This window comes from Mizuhopecten yessoensis, unplaced genomic scaffold (assembly GCF_002113885.1).
Source record: "Mizuhopecten yessoensis strain PY_sf001 unplaced genomic scaffold, ASM211388v2 scaffold6135_1, whole genome shotgun sequence".
NCBI classification, from domain to species: Eukaryota; Metazoa; Mollusca; class Bivalvia; order Pectinida; family Pectinidae; genus Mizuhopecten; species Mizuhopecten yessoensis.
This window is the reverse complement of record NW_018406397.1, coordinates 2785998-2807308: the sequence shown is the minus strand read 5'-3', so window position 1 is coordinate 2807308 and position 21311 is coordinate 2785998. Positions and strand designations below refer to the sequence as shown.

The 21311-nt window shown below is 36.0% G+C and overlaps 2 protein-coding genes across 2 annotated transcripts in view; one reads left to right on the top strand and one right to left on the bottom strand.

Annotated features, from left to right (window-relative positions):
• Positions 1-355: 355 nt before the first annotated feature.
• LOC110451589 (AP-4 complex subunit beta-1-like) lies at positions 356-8223 on the bottom strand. The gene is made up of 3 exons (XM_021499708.1): positions 8130-8223; positions 4911-5073; positions 356-3856 (listed from the first exon to the last, which is right to left on the bottom strand). The coding sequence occupies exons 2-3, from the start codon at positions 5010-5012 to the stop codon at positions 2345-2347; spliced, it is 1614 nt and encodes a 537-aa protein (XP_021355383.1). The 5' UTR covers positions 5013-5073; positions 8130-8223; the 3' UTR covers positions 356-2344.
• Positions 8224-8278: 55 nt separating this feature from the next.
• The window catches only part of LOC110451588 (small subunit processome component 20 homolog), a 53911-nt gene continuing 40878 nt past the window's right edge, over positions 8279-21311 (top strand). Inside the window, exons 1-15 of the mRNA XM_021499707.1 lie at positions 8279-8384; positions 9271-9351; positions 9858-9924; positions 10754-10815; positions 11453-11523; positions 12142-12336; positions 13211-13295; positions 13900-13959; positions 15254-15331; positions 16613-16774; positions 17471-17626; positions 18336-18470; positions 19212-19295; positions 20220-20401; positions 21119-21235. Coding sequence (XP_021355382.1) covers positions 8343-8384; positions 9271-9351; positions 9858-9924; positions 10754-10815; positions 11453-11523; positions 12142-12336; positions 13211-13295; positions 13900-13959; positions 15254-15331; positions 16613-16774; positions 17471-17626; positions 18336-18470; positions 19212-19295; positions 20220-20401; positions 21119-21235 — 1577 coding nt within the window. The 5' untranslated portion in view covers positions 8279-8342. The remainder of the gene's footprint in view (positions 8385-9270; positions 9352-9857; positions 9925-10753; positions 10816-11452; positions 11524-12141; positions 12337-13210; positions 13296-13899; positions 13960-15253; positions 15332-16612; positions 16775-17470; positions 17627-18335; positions 18471-19211; positions 19296-20219; positions 20402-21118; positions 21236-21311) is intronic.

The window sequence follows — 21311 nt, the reverse complement described above, 5'->3', positions numbered from 1 at the left end:
TATAATATGTTACGTAGCATATAACCTTAACTCTAACATAGATCCCAGGGATAATGTGTTAGGTAGCATATAACCTTAACTCTTACATAGCTCCCAGGTATAATGTGTTAGGTAGCATATAACCTCAACTCTTACATAGATCCCAGGTATAATGTGTTAGGTAGCATATAACCTTAACTCTAACACTGATCCCAGGTATAATGTGTTAGGTAGCAAATAACTTTATAACTCTAACATTGATCCCATTTATAATATGTTACGTAGCATATAACCTTAACTCTAACATAGATCCCAGGTATAATGTGTTAGGTAGCATATAACCTTAACTCTAACACTGATCCCAGGAATAATGTGTTAGGTAGCATATAACCTTTACTCTAACACTGATCCCAGGTATAATGTGTAAGGTAGCATATAACTTTAAATCTAACACTGATCCCATGTATAATATGTTAGGTAGCATATAACCTTAACTCTTACATAGATCCCAGGAATAATGTGTTAGGTAGAATATAACCTTAACTCTTACATAGATCCCAGGAATAATGTGTTAGTTAGCATATAACCTTAACTCTAACATAGATCCCAGGGATAATGTGTTAGGTAGCATATAACCTTAACTCTAACATAGATCCCAGGTATATTGTGTTAAGTACATTGTAGCATATAATATTTAACTGTAAAGAGTAAGATTTAAATATTCACCTGTCATATACATGTATTTACACTCATTTGATTAACAGAAATTTAATAGATACAGTTGTGGATATGTATACTGACTGTACACATCTGGACAAGTTTAAAACCTGAAAACCCTTGATTTAAAGCAAACCCATCTTAATATGCTTATAAAATGTGAAGCAGTAATGCAATTTTGCTTGTTAGTTGTTAGTTGCTGTTGGGATAAGATTTTGAGGTATATCAAAACTCAAGCTTCATATAATCAAACAGTTTGTATGTTACATAACATTTTTGATGCATTACAGCTAGAAACCTGTCAATAATGCTTAACGAGACTGGAAATCATATGAAATCCATCTATAACACTAAAAACTTAATACAGGGATCATATTGATTCTCAATATGAATTAATCCCATTTTCTACAAAACAGCCTTATTTACTTTAACAGATAACAACCATTGAAGGTACATACATAATACAATCAACGAGGTCACAAATATTGAAGGTGTACAAAGTGGATTTTAAAATCTTATAAAAAAACAATATGTATGTCTGATCCCTTATTTATTTTACCACTTGTTTCTAGCTCATGTTATAACTAGCTGCAAGATGTATAATAATTACAGTACAGTCGAATTTGCTCAAGCAACCATCTATTAAACGACCATCTGTTTTATGCGACCACTTTTCATTCCTCCCGACCGTTTTTACTATGTAATTTAACTGTATTAAGCGACCATCTGTCTAACACGACCAGCGACCGTCCAATACTTGCCCAAAAATTATGTTAAACGACCACATTTGATACATTTTAGCGATCATGTTTGACGAAAATATACCAAACGGTCGTTGAAATAGTTGTGTAACTCCAAATTTGCGACTGTCACCACATTTGAAGAACGGTTACTTTACGATCTATCACCAAGTTTAGTGAACTGTATATATGGAGAATTTTTTGTCGTGTCAAATTTTCGAGCTTCAATGGTAAAATCGATTTTCACCCAATATTAATTTTGCCCTTCAAATTTAATTACTATTTATATCATGGTGTTTACAATTATTCTCTGTTACTGATGAGAAATTTGCCTTCATTAAGAAGGGTGAAAAAGGTGAAAATTAAATGGCACCGAAAATTTCCCAGCATACAGTATATAGGTTGTAAAATTAATATTGTTATTAATAAAATAATATTAAACAGAGATACATGTAGTTTTCCCTTTAATCATGCCCTTTGTTATACACAGCTAGAGATATCAAACTTCTACAAGGCATTGTTTTGGTGATACAACTTAGATTTTACCACTAGACAGGAGGTAGCTAAGTGTTAATGTACAGTATGTACTCAGGGTATAGGTAATTATGATTACCGTTCGGTAATACAATATCTGAACAGGGAGTCGTAAGGTCATGTGTCAGGGCGGTCAAGGTGAACCTTGTTTAGCCAATGAAATCACTTCCTGTTTGTTAGGGAATGACATCAGACATTCATTGTGGCTGATGAGAATTTGATCTGTGGCAGTTGTCGGTTGTCATCAGGTGACCTATGTAAAAGCATCATAATAAAATTTGATTTTTGGCAGCTGTTGATCACAATATATTGGACATCACACTCAAAGTTTTATTGTAGGTAGTACAGGTTGTCAGTGTAGCAGTATTGGAGGATCACATGAGGATTTCTTTGGCTGCGTTAACATCAGTAGCCATCAGTGTATAGTATAATACGGCCTGGTCATGTACAGTTTTGTTCGAGGAGGCAGCACACGTCTCCAGGACCTCGCCGAGCATTCCCTGACAAACTCCGGGGTGATGGTAAAACATCTGTACAGCAGTTGTCAACACGTATAGCTGTACAAGGGGACTCATAATGTTGTCTTCATCAAACATTTCCAGGAAATCTTCCAGGACATACGGACTATCTGTAATTTTGTCTCCGTACCGGCCAAGTATTGCCAGGAAGGCACATCTACCAGCGTCGTCTTGGAGCAGGTCAATTTTGGTGGTGATCAGGTTGACAAGGTCAGTGAATTCCTCCATGTGGCGCATGTCTATACGCTGTAAGACTTGGAGTGTGTTGGATAAAATGTACGCCACATCTGTCTCAATCAGATGCTTGAATTTGGTGAAGCAGTATTTGATGGCGGAGGGTTGAACCATGGTCACTGTTCCCATGGCAGTGATAGCACTAAGTGATACAGACTTGGAGGAATCGGTTGTATACAGGCAGAGTTCGTCTAAAATCTCACTTCCGTTATCTTCCGTAACAAGCGACGGTAACATGTCAATTTTCTTCTGTTTCAGATAGACAGGCTCTTTGTACTTACAGAATATATTTTTATATTGACATGATATGACACCACCTGCCTCCTTCAAAAACTCTTCCAAAACTTCAATGACACAATATACAAGTTCGTGATTCCCTGATGTTAAAACGGAACAGATTCCAGTAAGACTTCTCTTTAATACTTCTTCTCTTAAATGAGGGAGATTTTTGGTAAGGTGACTAAATAATTTCAAACAAGCTAGAGACACACTACAACTGTTGTGGGTTAAATATTTATCCAAAACATTCAGAATATCAAAAGTTTCGTCCTCTGACTTGGGCGTGTATCTGACTAAGACGTTCATTATGTATATCTGTCCCCACGGAGTCAGGCTCTCTAGCTTGTTCAGCAGATAATGGGAGATGTTTTTATTCACCACAAGTCCTCCTTCATCTCTCAAAATTTCCTCTAAGGTCATGACAGCATTGACAGCTACAATAGGGTCCGGGTCACGTATGATCTGGTAGAGTTTATCTGTCAGTCCACTTTCCTGGCAGACGTTCGGGGATCTGTGATGAAGCTTTCCGCAGCAGTTCACTGCGACCCGCCTCACAAAAGCACTACTGTCCTTCAAGGCTGAATCGACGGCAGTCTGACCATACTCGAAAAAGTTGTCATGATTGAGTGAACAAACCGTTTTTAAAGCCAAGCCGCGGACCATTGGGTTGCCGTTCGAGCATTCCTGTGTTAGCGTGTTGATTGCCAGCAAAGCAATGTCAGGCTGTTGATGTGCATATTCTGTTAAAATAGAATACACAACCTTCTTTGCTATGAGGTCTGGATGAGCTAAAAGCTTCAAGATCTTTGGAATCATGTCCGTCAAATCCATGCCATTTGTTTTCGCAGCAAGAACCTGAAAGATGCCAACATTAATGATTAATTACATTGTGATGTTCTTCAGTGGTTTTTATTTGCTTTCCTTTTTATTCGTAGCTGTTTGTTTGAATTATATTCTTCATGAGTTTTGTAGAACTTACTGGTATTGTCCAGTATTTTTTTGTGGGATTTTAATTTTACGACTTTCATGCTCTGAATATGATTCACAAATTCTTAACACCTGTGAATGTGAAAAAACTGTTTTTAATGTAATATATTGAGTAACGTTAAACAAAACACCTACACAATTTGGTCAAGGAATGTTAACCATACTGTCAGAAAGTTTCACAGCTTTAAAGTTTCACTGTATTTTTAAATGTTCCTTGACCAAATTTTCATGAATATAAATTGATGGATGAATAAAATGGGAACAAGAACAGAGTGTTCTATCACTGCAACTTGATTTATTATTTCTTTGTTTTTAACATTATAAATTTGTTTGATGAAATGATGAATATTTATATCACAAAGTAAGCAAGCTATTACATTCAATTTTGTTTAAATGAATGGATTTAAAGAATTAAGAAAATATAATCATATACAAAATTAATAATGTATGTGTGTGATAGGTCACCTGTATAGCAACATAATAATTGTATTAGGCAAAAAAACAACAACTTGAGTTTCAGCTGTCATCCTCAGAAAAATTAGGGCAGGTAGCTATAGGCAGGCAATTATTTCTATTTTAGAAAATACTTTTACTCTGCTTATATAGAGCAGGAGTTCTAAAAGTGGTATCACTAGAGGACTATAACAACTTCAGATTAGGCACACAAATCTATGGTAGGGAGAGTTAGTGGAAACACAAGTTTTTTTTAAAATTTGGCCTTATAACACACCAACAGGATAACATGATATAAAGAATGTCCAATTTCAAACATGGTTGGAAATTTTCATTTAACCCTTTCACCACTGTAGACCATAATGGACTCAACCAGATCAATGCATGGTAGAGTTTACTAAAGTTACATAGGGATAAAAGAATTCACTGTGCACCAAGTTAACAAGATATCTCTGTGACAGATACTGACCTTGGCTAGCACTGTTCTGCAGGAGTGGACATCACTTTGTAGTGTGAGAGTGGAGAGGCTGGATCTTAGTGACGTCAGGTCTACAACAGGAATACTTTCCATCTGTGACTTGGACGATGTACCCCCGTGTCATTCAGGGCTTACTTAGGCCATCATCCATCATCTGTAATACAATAGATACATTTTAATTACATTTGAAAATATTTTAATTTAATAATTACATTTGAAAATATTTTTATTATTTTGATTACATTTAGAAAGCCTTAACAGAGAGAACAGATCATTTTAACATAGCCTGGCCTTTTATTTGTAGTGGTCTAACTAAGTGAGCGACTTAGTCACATCTGAGTGGAGGTCACCTACAACTGATCTCTTTTTCAAATCTTTTTATACACTTCACTATTTACAACCCAGGTTTGGGTATCGCCTTATGAATCACAACAAGATTTGGTTTCAGACACAAATGCAATAGGCCTGACTAGGATTTGATTTGAAACTTCTGAAATTGAAACAGAATCTGACGAAATGCACTACCTGCATGTTATCAAAGAAGGACACAGGCCAGACCTGCTGCATTCTTCCTCGTATTTTTAAGACTTCAATCCCAGACAACAAGACAGGTTTGTGCAACCTTTTACCAGACCTACATGTAGTCAAAAGCTTCTATACAATATTTCACTTACCTATTATCAAAATAACTATAACTATCTATAGTTCAATGATATGTAACAGGAAAGAGAGTAGTGTGCTTTCCACCAGGGTTGGAACCTGCAATCCTAGACTTCCTAGCCGAATGCTTTACCACTGAGCTAAAGGGAAAGTTCCTCTAGCGTGAAGCTAGAAGGCGACAGTAATCCTTAGTACACTTAAAATCTGCCACAGATATATTTATAATTTGAGTCATACAAGTTACTAATTTGTCACTTCTTCATACAAAAAATGATATGTTTCCTTTCACAAGACAATACACAAGCTCATTGTCATGTTATTAATTGCCCCTGCAAACAGAAACACAATGATTGGCTGTATTAGGGAAGCCATATTAGATTTGAACACTCAGCGTCTGTGCACAAACTTATGAAGAAACTTGTACTGGATCCAGGCAGTTCAGGGATATACAGGTAATGTTACAATTACATTGTTTTGTGGGTTTTGGTTCGGAGGTCTTAATGTTAACATTATTGTGGTAGGATGTAACACACACTGTGATACGTACGTGCTACTGCTGGGGATCAAACCAGTGACCTCAGACTTTCTAGTCTGATGCTCTGAGCTAAAGAGAAATTCCCCCTGGCTGAAGCAAGTTAAGGTGACTTTGGAACTATGTACAATATGCATCCATTACACATGACAAGCCTTTGTCCCCGTGACAACACTGTTACAATCCAGGCTCAGATATTACCTTACCAAACACATAAAGGTATTGAAACAAAGGCTGGTTAGTGGCACCAGTCTGTTATAAAAAGACATATTGTAAAGAAACCATGCCCTCCTTGTAGGAGCTCTACCACTTAGCAAGAAATAACGCTTTGTGCAATGTACAGATGGTGCATGGGTACATGACAATTATATCAACTTCATTTTATTTTACCACAATTGTGTGCTTATTCAAACTTTTATTAACCACTGTGGGTTGTGGGTTTGGGCAGGTGACCCCATACATTTTCGTGTCCAATCAGAGAATCAAACTATAATCGCCTTGGTGAAAGGTGAGTGTGTTACCCCCTGCGCCACCCATGTCAATTAAGACACTGTGTACCCTGTACAGTATGTTACTGATATACTAGAGTTCAACTAACCTCAAATACTCAAATATTTAGGTTCAAAGGGAAATAACTCCCATGAAAAATGCTACATTGAGCAAGTCGCAATGCTATTCCTTACCTGCACATGTACAATATCTGACATTTTTTATAACATTAAATACACAACTTGAGTACATGTATTCTGTTTCATATTTGCACATCGAAGTGATGTTAAATCTTGATGCTATTACATAAATACTACCCCTTTCAAACCTATACAAATGCTACACGCAAGTGTATGTAATAGAGGTCATTATTTTTTCAATGCCTCATAATGAGCTAAAGAGAAATTCTCCCTAGCCAAGTCAGTAGGAAGCTGCTAGTATTTTACCAGGGTGGCATGTATATATATTTGAAACTTTAAAAATCTTTAGCTGGACATCCATTAAAAAGAAAAAAAAATCATCATAACAGTAATACATGTACATGGACCCAGACAAACACTCATCATATACATGTGCAAAGGTGTCAATGTGCTGTTGGTGTAACAGCAAAGAGAATAGTATGCTTTTACAGGAATTGAACCTGCGATCCCTAGGTTCCTAGTCAGATGCTCTACCACTGAGCTAAAGGGAAATTCACTCTAGCTCGAAGCCAGCCTTGCGGTGGTAATCCTACTAAAATCTGCCATACTACTCACCCCCCTTTTTAAATGTGTTCACCCTTGACACCACAACCCAGGTTTTAACTCCCTGTAACCACAGGGAGGTCCACTGACACCATTTATATGAGGAAAGAGAAAAGTGTGTTTCTACCAGGGATCAAACCCGCGATCCCTAGGTTCCTAGTCAGACGATCTACCACTGAGCTAAAGGGAAATTCCCTCTAGCTCGAAGCTAGAAGGCGACTGTAACATTCTATGTACAATTAAAGTCTGCCACACTGGTAGATAATTAGCCTGCACTAGGGTTTGTATCTCAAATATGTAATCAGTCAGTTGACCTTTATTTCATCATGATTCAGATGTATGCATATACAGTCACGACTCATGGAAAGTGTCAGATTGGCAAAAACATGAAAGTAGCCTTAGTGTGCTTTATCCAATCACTGAATCCGTGATTGATTCACAATACAACGCATGCATCACAAAATTGAATTTTCACCATTTACAATTAACCAATAATTAACTAAATACAATTTTATAATTATAAATATCTAAAACACTAATGTGCATTTGCATAAATATGACATAAGATGTGTGGCAGAAATAGCTCTACTGAGCTAATGTTTGTAAGTCTATGGTATGTGACGTTAAATAAATATTATTGTATATCTAGATTGTAAGGCAGGGCAGATGATGATGCTAATGGTCATTTTTTTGTTGGTGGTCATGAGTTTCTTAGCAATGTGGTGAACTTCAAAAACGGTTTGTTCTGTAATTTGAGTAAGTGACAAAAGACGGGACTAGTCTTACCATTTGAATAAGACATGATGTTCCAGCTGTTGCTTACTTTCTCTTCACATCTGACAGCTCCTTACTTCACCACCCACACACGATTATTCGACGTCAATATAATGCTTGACATCTGTGTCATGCAGATGTTTGATTCATTCAAAGATGGCTGCGCCCATGGTACCACATGCGATTGATTGAGTTTTGGAGAGTTTGACAAATAATCAACGCAAAATGGGGAAATCTTCGTACCATAGATCTGAGAATACGTTCAGAGTAAGTTACATTTTTACGATATTTTAAATTTGTAAATATTGGTTGGTTTATCTTGGCTCCTATATATGATTTCAGAAATCTCCAGTAGAACCTGTCACGTGTATGTGTTTACTAAATGACAATTCTCTAATTACATTACCGCATACATTTTTGAGATATGTGTTTTCATCTCAGGTTCAAGGTCTGAAAATGTGTGTTTAATAATCAAATATGTACATAGTATAGTTATGTGGCACTGCATAAGCATCATGTTATCGTTTTCTCGACCCTGTGTGAATACCCTTTTGTGATTTAAACAAGGGTCTTTTCTCCTTATGTTACATACACGTACTAACAAAACACCTCGCAATCAGCTGTGTGTGTCGGTTTTAATATATTACATTTACAGTAACAGTAAAAACCAATATTAGACGTTTTAAACATGATTGACATTAATTAATTAGCTGAACAATTTCCTGACCACCTTATTTATTTTTCCAAATGGGATTGAACAACAAGTAGGGAAAACAAACGATGTGTCTCATTAAAAAGAATGTATACATACTATTAGATTACTTTTTAAAAAGCAAGACCGTGAATATAGCCACGTATGAACTATCCCTAGAGCATGGGAATACATTTAAATTTAACCCTTTAAATGATTTTGTATAACACATTGTTCCATCTGTATTTATCTTCATAATACTGTCCATGTTTTATTTCTTTTTGATTGATGTTTTTTTCTTTAAAATTATTTACATAGCACATGAAGTATACATGACCTATCCTTGCTATTAATTCATTTTCTAAAAATATTCCAAAGCAATCTTTCAAACCGATACACAGACACCCTCATCCTCCTTCCTCTGATAAATTTAATATCAATGAATTCTTTTATTCTTTTCAGTTCCAAACATTTTCTGAACGGATTTCTGATATCAATATTGATGTAATCCATAAGATAAGACATCATGATGATACACCGGGGGTAAGTTCACAATGTAGCACACCTTGTTATGTACACAGTGCTACATATATACGTTAGTAATTATAATAGCACATACCGTTTGTCATGTAAGTCTGATCATCAGGAGATATAAGGTATTGCTCCAAATCAGAGAAAATTGACAATATTTTTGTTGTAAAGGACAATTTTTTTCAACTATAATATGCAAAGTCAACCATAAAGCTAACTTGCTTGTTTGTTATAAGCGTTTGATGAAGAAAGAAAATATGTAAACCTTTCAAATATAACTTAATATGCTTTACTTGTTGACACGGATATAATTTGTAAGTTTTAAAAGTTTCCTGAAAAGAGGGAATATTCCTCTTGTTAATGCTGATAAGATTTTACACGTACTTCTAATTGCTTTTCCTTAATCTAGTTGAACAATGAGTTCAACAATTAGCAATTGACATATAGAAAGCATGATCCCGTAGTATTTTAATTGATCAGTCTGTGTTTTATGATGATAAATCAATCTATTTTTACAGGAACACTCTACCTACTTTGGGGAAGCATTGGAGAAATGGCTCGAGCTCAACCAGACAGCTCACTTCAGTATGTAAAATAAAGTACAATATTGTTTATTTTTTATTTCTTCCTGAAAGGACTGCATCCATGCATATGAATAATTGGGTGGTCAGGTGGTGCAGTGGATATAGTGCACTTGCCTTTCACCAAGGCGGCCCCGGCTTTAATTCCCTGATCGTACACGAAATGGTCACCTACTCAACTACATGACTAGGTTTTCTCCGGGTACTTCGGTTTCCTCCCACAATGAGATCCCCCACACGCTAACATCCGGGCCAACAAGAGTGATAAATATAAGTTGAAAAAAATGGTTTCATGATTGTTGTAAGATAAATAAAGTTTATATTTATATCATGAATAATTCGAAGCATTAGTACAACTTTTATCAATTTAATACATTTTGTTTTTTGATGACTGTATATCTACCAACATTTGCCCAGTCAAACATTCGCCAAAAAAATCCATAAATCATCCAGCATTTATTTTGCCATCCACATGTGCCGGTAATGCCACTATACAGTATATATATGTTGTGTTTTAGTGTTCACTGTGTGGATAAACTTGCCCTTATTACTTAAAAAAAAAGATGAAAGTTAAATGGCAACAAAATAACTTGGTGAACAGAATTGAAATTTCAACCCATAACATCATCAATTGTTATCTATGACGTATGTGAATGTAAATAGATATATCTTGTTGTTGTTAAGTAATGTTACTAAACCAATGTAATATTAGAAATGTGGCAGCAGCTTCTGAATTGAACTACTTTCATAGTGTTACTGGATGTTGAAAATTGGCTAAAAAAACAATTCTAAGCACATGAATCATAAAAGTTTCGATTGATGTTTTGTTTCAGTTGAATTCAGAAAGGAGATCAGTGAGCAGGTCCAGTCTTTCACTCAGCTGGTCCATAACGAGGTATGTCAGCACACTAGCAATGGAGAGGCTACAGCTTGGTAAAAAGTAAAAAAATAAATTTGTAAAATCACGGTGAGAATGGGTACTTAGACATTATACACACAGATACACAGATTTTATTCTGACTATAGGAATGGTTATATTTCCACTGCTGTCAGCTCTGTTATATAAATGATTGTCAACCTGTCTATCTGATACATGCAAAGATGCTGTTTAAATCTGGACACCACTACAAAGCATGTTGTCCAAATGTGATGACAGTGGTTTTTGGTGACATACTTATAGTTATTTATAGTAGGTTTCCAGTACAGAAAGTTGTTGTCCCTCTTACCAGACTCACGGTTTGATTCCAGGGTAGGTCTGTGACTTCTTGGTAACCCTGTTATGATTTCTGCTCTGTAGTTATACAGCAATGTGGGTTTTTTTTGTTAAAAAATATCTGGTAATTCTGTCTCACCATCTAGCCATTTGATCTGTGAATGAAGGTTACTGGATGAATGAGATTCAATTGTTCTTTGTTTGTGATAAACAGGTACTCTGTTATTTATAAAATCAATGCAGTTTTCTTACAAAAACATGTTGAGTGATACAATATGGATCAATGATGAACTGAGATGTAATGGATGTCTGTTTGTAGGCACAGATTGTGGCAGCGCTCAAGAAACACCTCATGATCCCAAAGACGCTGGCCTACGAACCAATGCTGGAGTAAGTCATGGAAGGGTTATTTTTGTCAATAGATATATACACTAAAGTGATCAAGTTAGATACATAAGGTGTATACATACTCTACCACAACAGGTGACCTTTTGTGTTTCAGTGCATATTCAAATTTTGTATAGCAAAATATGTCCTTCTTAAATGGTTTGGCTTTACTTGTAAAAGATAAAACTTTTGTTCAAAATGTCTTCTAATAGCTTGTCAATTTACTAAAAAAGGAACTCACATTTTGAAATATATATGTTGGTTTAACTTTCTTGTATTGATTAATTCAGACTGAATATATTGCATAAATTTATTATAATTTCAACAAGACACAATTAACTGTCCGTCCATTCTCAAAGCATATCTCGTCTGGCCAAATTCAGAACCATACAAAATAATGTTGCAAAATATATCATTAATGTTTAAGTCTTTTCATGTAAAGTTCAGGTTACATTTGAACAGTTGTAAAGGAAGTTGAGATATCAAACTGAGACTTTTATACAAGAATTATTTCAGACTTTGTACCCAAAAATGATTATTTTAGGCGACATTAGACATGACAAATATTACGGGTTCTAATGGTTATGTCAGATTACACTTTTGTTTACTCTATTTTCACAGTTTACTGGTACAGCTGGCACGTGACTTTCAGCATGACTTCTACAAACACTTCCCAGACTTCTTCACCCTGCTGGTTGAGTTGCTGAACCGAAACACACAGGACACGGACCTGATGGAGAAGTTGTTTTCCGCCCTATCCTATATCTTCAAGTTCCTGTGGCGCTATCTCCTCAAGGACATGGAGACTGTCTATGGGTAGGATAGAAATTAATTGTGCTTCCTCAAAAATATAACATTTGTCTATGGGTGTGATGGTTTACCTTCTCAAAGACAAGACATTTGTCCATGGGAAGGGCATATTGTACCTCCTTAATTGAGTATGTAACAGTTACAGAGATAATATGCCTCCTGGGGGACGTGGAAGCTGTCTTTAGGTAGAACAGAAATTTTGACTTACACTCCTGAAATAATAACCTTATCTCTTTATATATCAGTCTCGTGTTGTAATGTTTGATATAAACATATTTTATTGTTCAAAAGCAATACAAAAATACCCCGGTATCCATAATAGCTTTCAAAACATAAATTACACTGGTCTCTTCCTTTGTTTTAGGTGCTATAAGATACAAGGAAGAAAATATTGTTTCTTTTCAAATGAAATGGAAACATTGGTGGGATTTTATTATTGGTGTTAAGATCAACAAGAACAAGAATTGAACAATGTGGATATGAATATGTTGAAAATAGAATGAATAAAAGATAGCACAAAATCAGAAATAAATGTTATGAGGTTCGCAAAGACAACAGTGGTCGGGTTGTTTCGATGAGTGTTTGAATATTTGATATTAGGATATAAGAAACATAGAAAAATAGACAAAATAAGTTTGTTTATGTTAAATACAGTTTAATAGAAATGTTGACTCTTTAATCTGGTCGAGAGTTTACAGAACAATCATGTGAAGAAATGGTACAACAAATCTGCTGTTTCAGAAGTGTGTTGAACTAAATCTGTTACTAGCTGTGAGTGTATCCCAAACCTGATGTGTACTGCTCTTTGTTGCTGAATTAGAATTGTAGGAATGACCGTTGGTGCAGTATTAAATGTTACAGTAATGTTTATTTTTGTCAGGTTTTACTCGAGCCTGCTTAGTGAAGAAAACAAACAGTATATCCGACAGTTTGCAGCAGAAAGCTTCGCGTTCCTGATGAGAAAGGTAACGGGATAAGTGTTGGTTACTTATAAATATTTGGTTATAAATGGATTATGTGACTACATAAGTTAAATGTTTGTTGCATTACAAATAGAAATTATGCAAAAGAAGTATGAGACACTTCATTGATTGTACACACATGACTGACAGTCTTACTAGACATTTAGTGATTACCTGTACATCTTTATTTAAAGTAACTTTCCAGAACTCAATTTCGTTTGATCAAGATATTTCTTTTATTGTAATGTATTTAGGAAATATTTTGGAGGAGATCATCTTGTGTTCTATTGTTTTATGAATGCAGTACAGATGTTTTAGGTTGAAACCAAATTATTTGTAAGATATAAGAAGTTATATTTGTTCCATCTAAGGCCAAATTAAATTGGTTCTGCCGTACATTTCCCCCATAATGCTCTAATGAAAGCTGGTGCATATCATTGCACTCATAGGATCTGGTTGATTTGAACTCAAACAAAGAATCTGGCAAGACTTGGCAACAGGACAGTCACTTGATTAGTGTTGTTTACTACAAACTGAGCACAAGCTGTGCTATATAAAAGTGCTTGCAACAGTAATGTTTTCATTTTTATGTCAATATTTATTTCAGGTCAAGGATCATGGGAAACTGTTTGATTTTCTGTTTAAATCCCTGTCACAATCTCCAGAAGTAAGTAATCAAAGGTTTCCATACAACCAGAACACATTGACATTTACTGGAAAAGAGAAACACACTCTAGATCTTATCTTCAGGCCACATGGCCCCACATCAGGGATATAGTACTCCCATAACATGAGAGGCCGCTGGTCAGCCTTTTTTCAATCGGATATGATTTTGCCGACTGCGACCTCTCATTTCCGAAGCACTAATTCTTTGATGCAGTTTCCGCCCGAAATCCGGGCGGAACAAAATCGGCTTGAAAAACTCACATAAGTGGTTAACAGTTCATGAAAACGATGTCTACTCACGGTTTATATAATATAGATCTCATATATATGTCACAGACACAAATATATTGTATATTACGGAATAGAACACTCAAAATACATGTCCATGTCGTTGTAGCACATCTCTGACCTACATTTAAAACATGGCTTCTGGATTAATACAAAATATCAGGGGGGATTTCAAACGCAACGAAATGATACGGAGTTTGTTTGTATTCCGCTTGGGAAACATTACATGTAATCCATTTTTGTATTAACCGGAAAAATCATGGCAAATGCTGTCTGCTTCGCTCCGAATGAGGTTAAAACTCATTATTTAAGTCTTTGTCATGAAATTTTTCTCATATAATCATGGATTTATGGAAACGAATATTTATTGGACCCTTTTGACCATTTAAATGTATGTAAACACGATATACTCTTTCTTAATCCGAACTTTGAAAATGTGATAGTCAGCATCGGGAAAATCAGCTATGGGCAGTTAGAGGTTACGCGGCGCCTGTCAAAAGTTTTTCGCCGTGTAAAACCTCTAACATTGTTGGAGTAGGGATATAGGTGCTGTATGGTCATCACAGTGTCAGTCTGTCACACGTTTGTTTCCCGAGATCTTTCCATAATCCACGAGGCTAAAATTTCACATGGTAATAACTCTGTTACTGTTTATGTAGATTTACGATATGGGGTTCAAGAAGTTTCTTATGTCAAAGTAAATAAGTGTTACTAAAAGTATAATAGTGGACATATTATAAAAAAATCATTGTGCTGCTCTTTCTGACCACCTGTATTCATTTTGGTGCTATATTAATTATGTTACATATCCAATGGCGATAATGAGGGATATATACGGTCAGGCACAATGCATGGCTCCTGCTGACCTATCAGTGTTCTATTTTAAAAACATTTATTTTGCGGCTACACTTCAAAAAATACGTCCAGGACAAATATTTAAATAAATATTCATTAAACATCTTGTCTAGTCACAGATTAATGTTGAAAAAATATATTTTCTGTTCCAGAAAGCTGATGGGTTGGGGCGACTGATGTTTGAGATGTTGAAAGGTGTAAAACGACAACTTCACAGCTGTACCATCAAGGTGAGGAGGGGTTTTGTAGGGCTTTGTGTTTAATATAGGACTAATGAGGTGAGAAGATATTTTATGGGGCTGTACGTTGGGGCTAAATATAGGTGAGGAGAGCATTGTTAGGCCATGCCCTGTATATTAAGGCTGATAATATGAGAGATTTTGTTGGGCCATGTATTGTTTCTAAGTGCTCTAAAGGATCCCTGTCCCACTGCACTGTGGTTTTTCCTATATACATTAACATCCTCTTTAACATCTGTTTGGATAAAACTGTAGCACAATTGGACTAGGACATTTGCGTCGACCAGCTAGGTCAATTGGTTAGAGAACTAGTACATGTATAACAATTTTGAACGCCAGGGTGACACTCGGAACATTTATGAGGATTCTATTTGATTTATTCAGCTTTAAGATTTCTCTTGATATGTCCTGCAAGAAATGATTTATAAAAGCTATAGTCATGCTGGAAAAAACAGTTTCCAGCACTTGGTTCCAGTTGTTGGCAGTGGTACAGAGATCCTTAACAGGTGAAATGTTGTACCTACATTTGAACATAATTATCTTCAAGGAGTACTGTGAAATAGGTTAACAATTAATATGTATATAACAGTTAAAACTTTGTGTACTCTCAGTAAGTTTACTTATATGTGCAATATTGTCTTAACCCTTTCACCCTTTGTAACTTTAGTAAACTCTGCTATGATCTGGATGAGTCCATTATGGTCTACAGTGGTGAAAGGGTTAAATAATAGTTAAAATGACACCTTGTTTTGGTCTCTTGGGCTTTACTATAAGAAGACATTGCTGTAATCCTGAAATTGAGAGTGGTTCAAAATGTTTACACACTGTGAACTTCTGAACAACAGTTATGTTTTAAATATCATAGATATGTACGGTATCTTGACTGGACAATTTGTTGCATACAAATCTCATACCCATCCATCAAAATTCAAGATCATAGCAAGAAGGGAAAGATTAAATGACTGAAATGATGAATTTGATTATATATTCTACCTGCTGAACGTGTATGAAACTTATACATGAATATATTACAAATAGAGAGTGGGTCATGCATCGTTCACAGCCACATACCTCAAGGTCACTTCAAGGGGTCACATGACATCCAATCATTGAAACCCTTGTCCCGATCTTAACTACTGAATAACTCAACATCGTGTAGTAAAACTTGATGCTGTGTTGCTGTTGTTTGTTGTAATACTGTAGCACACATGTATCTATAGTATGTTTGTTTTATTTACATATCTGAATGCCCTCGCCATGTTTCTGTTGTAGATTTTCCCAATACTGCTGTCCAAACTTGGCCACTGCCAACAGGAGAAAAAAGTGAAACCATTACCCTGGCAACTTGTGGAGGAATGCATGGCCCAGTGTTTCCGCTCAATGGCAGAAAACATTGATAAAGCCAATTTTGAGGATGCATGGACAATCTTTCTGGTAGGAATACATTCGTTGTAATGCACAACCAAACAGGGCTAAGGAATGTTGGCTTGTTTGATAGTTAAAATTTGTATTGGGTAAAGTTGTTAGGTCCATTAATGTTTATTTATGCGGGACATTTTTTATCTGGTGGCAATGTGTTAGATAAATCAGATCAAGATAGAAGTTCAATGACAAGTGATTGTGTAAATGGAATATCTACACTCTCTGAGCCAAATGATTAGAGCCCTACATCTCTGATGCAGGTGCCTTGTGGTAATCACAGTGTCCATCTGGCTTTTATTACATACACTGTGGCATAGGTTTAGAAAGTTTCTAAGGCCAAGGTCACTGTTACTTAAAATAGACCATAGGAGTTACGGTCAGACACATGGCTGGACCCTTGCTAACCTGTCAGTGTTAGATTTGTATTTACAAGAGCACTGGGTAGAGTGCTTCTTTTGGTCTTCTACCAAAGCTATGTAAGTGTGATGTAATGAGAGAAAAAGTAAACACTGAAAATTATGGAAGATGTCAGAAAGAATGATTATTGATGGTAAAGTTGAACACCCCCCCCCCATTATTTTTTACTTTCTTTAGCATTGTTATGCTGGTTTCCCCCCCCCCCCTAAAAGTAATCAAACTCTGCTGTACCCATACCAACCCTGACCTTACTATAGCCCTGTTAATAATACTGTCCATATTGTGTTCCAGACATCCGTAACCTCTGTGCACCAGTCCTGGTTAGACCCCCAGTGTCCAGACAAGGCCAAGGCGGCCAAACATGTAGCTCGCTTACTCCGTCTCGCACAGATCTGGCTGAATCATTGGAAGGGAGCCATCATCAGATGTCACGACCCCATTGCCACGGTAACAATTGTCAAATTCTCTGATGTCACGACCCCATTGCCACGGTAACAATTGTCAAATTCTCTGATGTCACGACCCCATTGCCACAGTAACAATTATCAAATTCTCTGATGTCACGACCCCATTGCCACGGTAACAATTGTCAAATTCTCTGATGTCACAACCCCATTGCCACGGTAACAATTGTCAAACTCTCTAGACTAAATATGACACATTTAAAAAAAATATTCTCATTTCAATATTTCATGACTTTTAATAACTTTGTACATTTCTTTTCATTCATCGTGCAAAAATTATAGCTCAAACTTTATCCAACCAAAATACACTAATGGTGAATATTTAGACATTTGATTTTTTTTTTGTGTGTCTTTTTGAGGTCTTAGATATTCTTTTTTTCTTTTGTATATTAAAAGTTAGTCGTTTACAGTTCTGGATTTTGTTTTGTCATTGTTAAGGCCTATATTTTATTTTCAGTATTTTATTTAGCAAAAAGTCAAACATGAAAAGAAGTTATACTTTTTGGTGTAGAGTTTAAATTTTGATGTTATTTTAATTTATTGAAAATTTTGATAATGTTGTATTGAAAATTTTGATAATGTTGTAGCAACTGTTCTGCTGAACTGCAGTTGAAGAGTTGAAGTTTTTCACACAGATTAGTGGTACGTTGATGATGTGTGTGTATGAGAATTGGATTCCTCTTTGTTTTCAGACTTTATTGCCAATGCTGAAGGGAGCCTGCCTGCCAGTCTCTGTCGGCGAGGAGCTTGTTTCCACGGTAGCAGCCTTCCTCCTACACGGTCATTCTCAGACTGCTATAGCCAACACTGCCAAACTGGTGTCTGCTGTAAGTAACCCTGCTAGCCAGGTCTAGTACTGTTATACTGGACACCTGAATTCAAGACCAACCTGTGATGTGTGACATAAATGAATACCAGATTCACTGTCTTTGAGCCTTGCTTCAGCAACACAATGTCTTATCTAACCAAACAATCCAGTCCCCATTATTGTCAGTAAAGACAGGTTTACAGACACTGACCTATCTGACCAAATGATCAAGTTCGTCATAATGTCGGTAAACACAGGTTTACAGACACTGTCCTATCTGACCAAATGATCCAGTCCTTCATAATGTCGGTAAACACAGGTTTACAGACACACTGTCCAATCCGACCAAATGACCCGGTCCTCTTAATATTGGTGAAGTCAGGTGTAACAGAAAACTTACGAGACTTCCTCTAATGAGTCACAACATTTTAAATGAGTATGAAAAATCTGGGACTAAGTTAATTTTCCATGATATTCTAAAGAAAAAATAATCTTTATCAAACCATGAACCATAAAAGGTCTCTTGAAAGCATCCTTAACTTAATTTTTCCAAAGACATTGGTTTTTTATTGGTGGTTAATAGGTAAATAAAGCTATACAAACTGTAAATTTTGTCAAAAATTAATCTGCATATACATACAATGCATTTTGCTAGAAAAGACAATAACGTAAATACCAAACCTCAAATTAATTGTTGTAGAAATCTATGAGCTTTCTGAGGAGTTTATGATTTACTGTACATTTGAATGTTTACCCACAGGTGTTCAAGACCTCATACCCTATGGAGATGCTGTTTAAATTTGCCACAGTCATGCTTAAAAGCAAATTGCCAATATTTGAAAAGGTAAGTAAACTTAAAATAAAAAGATTAAACCTTTTGAATTTTTTTTTAAATTGGTTTGAATATCATTCTCCATTAATCTGCAGAATTGTCTGCAGATTTGATTTGATATGCAATATTCTTGTTTTCTTGTTTGTGTAATAATGCTAAGACAGGTACTGTCCTCATTAATGTCTATTGTGTATTTTACTACCTCTGGACTTGTTGTGGTTTAGGCAATGAGTCTTTCGCAAAATTTCATACCACATATTACTAATTTCTCAGACTCGTATTAAAAACCTTCACAAATCAGAAGCAAGTCATAGACTCCTAGAAAACATAATTTTCAATACAAAAATCTTGAGTTTCTGGAGTTTTCCTGGAGCAACTGTGTGAGTTGTAAACCAAGGTAGAGGCACAGTAGTCTAGTGGTAGGATGCCGGGCTCTTGACCAAATGGTCACAGGTTCGAATCCTGTCCTGGCCCTGTGTTGTATCCTTGAACCAGATACTTTACTCCGCTTGTTCCAGTCTACTCAGCTGTAAATGAGTATGTGGTTGGGCAGAGAATGAATTGTTGAATGCTGGATGTGAGCACCTAAATGGTAGCACCGGCTGTATGCTCTCCAGGGAGTTGAGAAAGATATTGACTGGTTTCAAAGGCCCTATAACCACGGGTAATAATTTGTGAACCACTTTGAGACGACCTACGAACTAGGTTGTGATAAAGCGGTATATAAGAACCTCAAATTATTATTATTATAATAAGGTCAGGTGAGTATTCATTGAGTAACTGATAAGAAGTGAGTCAACAAGGTGATTGATACAAACTGTTGTAATTCACTGGTTTATTAATTCAGGATGTAGGAGAGGCCTAGTAAGTTGTAAGAGCCTGTGCCCAATCCCTTTGACTGTTTAATGTCAATAAAATATGTTTGACTGCATTCAGGATGTGTTGATGTCTCTGAATGGTTACTGCCTGAAGATCGTGGAGAGCGGGAAGGAGGAAGGGAGAGAGCAAGTCCTCAGTCTGTACACGCAGATCCTCCTCCACAAGACCACACTCCCTAGCAAAGAAGAGGACCTTAAAAACCTCCATGTATATCCTCTAGACTTTGGACTCTCAGGAAGGTTAGGACAACTTTTCAAATTAAAAAGTAGGGAGGGAACAAAAACAGACAGATTTGTTCAGATAAGGAATTTTTCACTTTCAGTATTTGCAATTATCATCAGTACAATTTTCATATTTGTCTATAAATAATGTAAAAGAGATATAAAGTTTTTGAAGACGAGAATTGTTTATTACTCTGTAAAATAGACAATATTTATTGCTGTCATACTTTTGTGCTTGAACAAGAGGACAAATTGAACACAGTGTATAACATTTCAATAATTTGCAAAATTCTTACTGTGGCAGATTTTAATTGTACATAAGATTTCAGTCGCATTCAAGCTCATGGGAAGTTCCCTTTAGTTCAGTGGTAGAGAGTCTACCAAGGAAGTCTGAGATTGTGTGTTTGATCCATGGGAAGTTCCCTTTAGTTCAGTGGTAGAGAGTCTACCTAGGAAGTCTGAGATTGTGTGTTTGATCCTTGGTGGAAGCACACTACCCTCTTTCTTGTTATATTACAATAATTGAAATTTCAATAAAGGGCAAACTTAACACTATTATTGTTTTGAAAGACATAAAGTCAAAAGATGCATTAAACATTACAAAAACATGACATTCTCCATTTCATTAGAAATGTTCATTGTAAGACAGACATCTAGGACATATCTCCCTAGCACCTTTATACTATGTTATGACAACCCTCAATTGCTCAAGAAGACGATCACAAATATTTGCAGGTCAAAGTTCATGGAGTTCCTGACTAGTACTATTGATGGTGCTGGTATAAAGACTTGGACGATGAAGGAACATCGGAGCCTTGTTTGGTCAGCAGTTTTGTGCCTGCCCCATGTCTGGTATGTAACAGGCACGAATTCAGGACATCAGTATACAGGATTGTTGAAATCACCATGATGATTGCTTAACACATTT

Bases quoted from the DNA above. Each gene is read 5' to 3' on its own strand.
- LOC110451589 (XM_021499708.1), bottom strand. From the start codon at position 5,012: ATGGAAAGTATTCCTGTTGTAGACCTGACGTCACTAAGATCCAGCCTC. The intron at 3,857-4,910 runs GTCAGTATCTGT...GGCATCTTTCAG, and splicing joins GCAGAACAGTGCTAGCCAAG to GTTCTTGCTGCGAAAACAAA.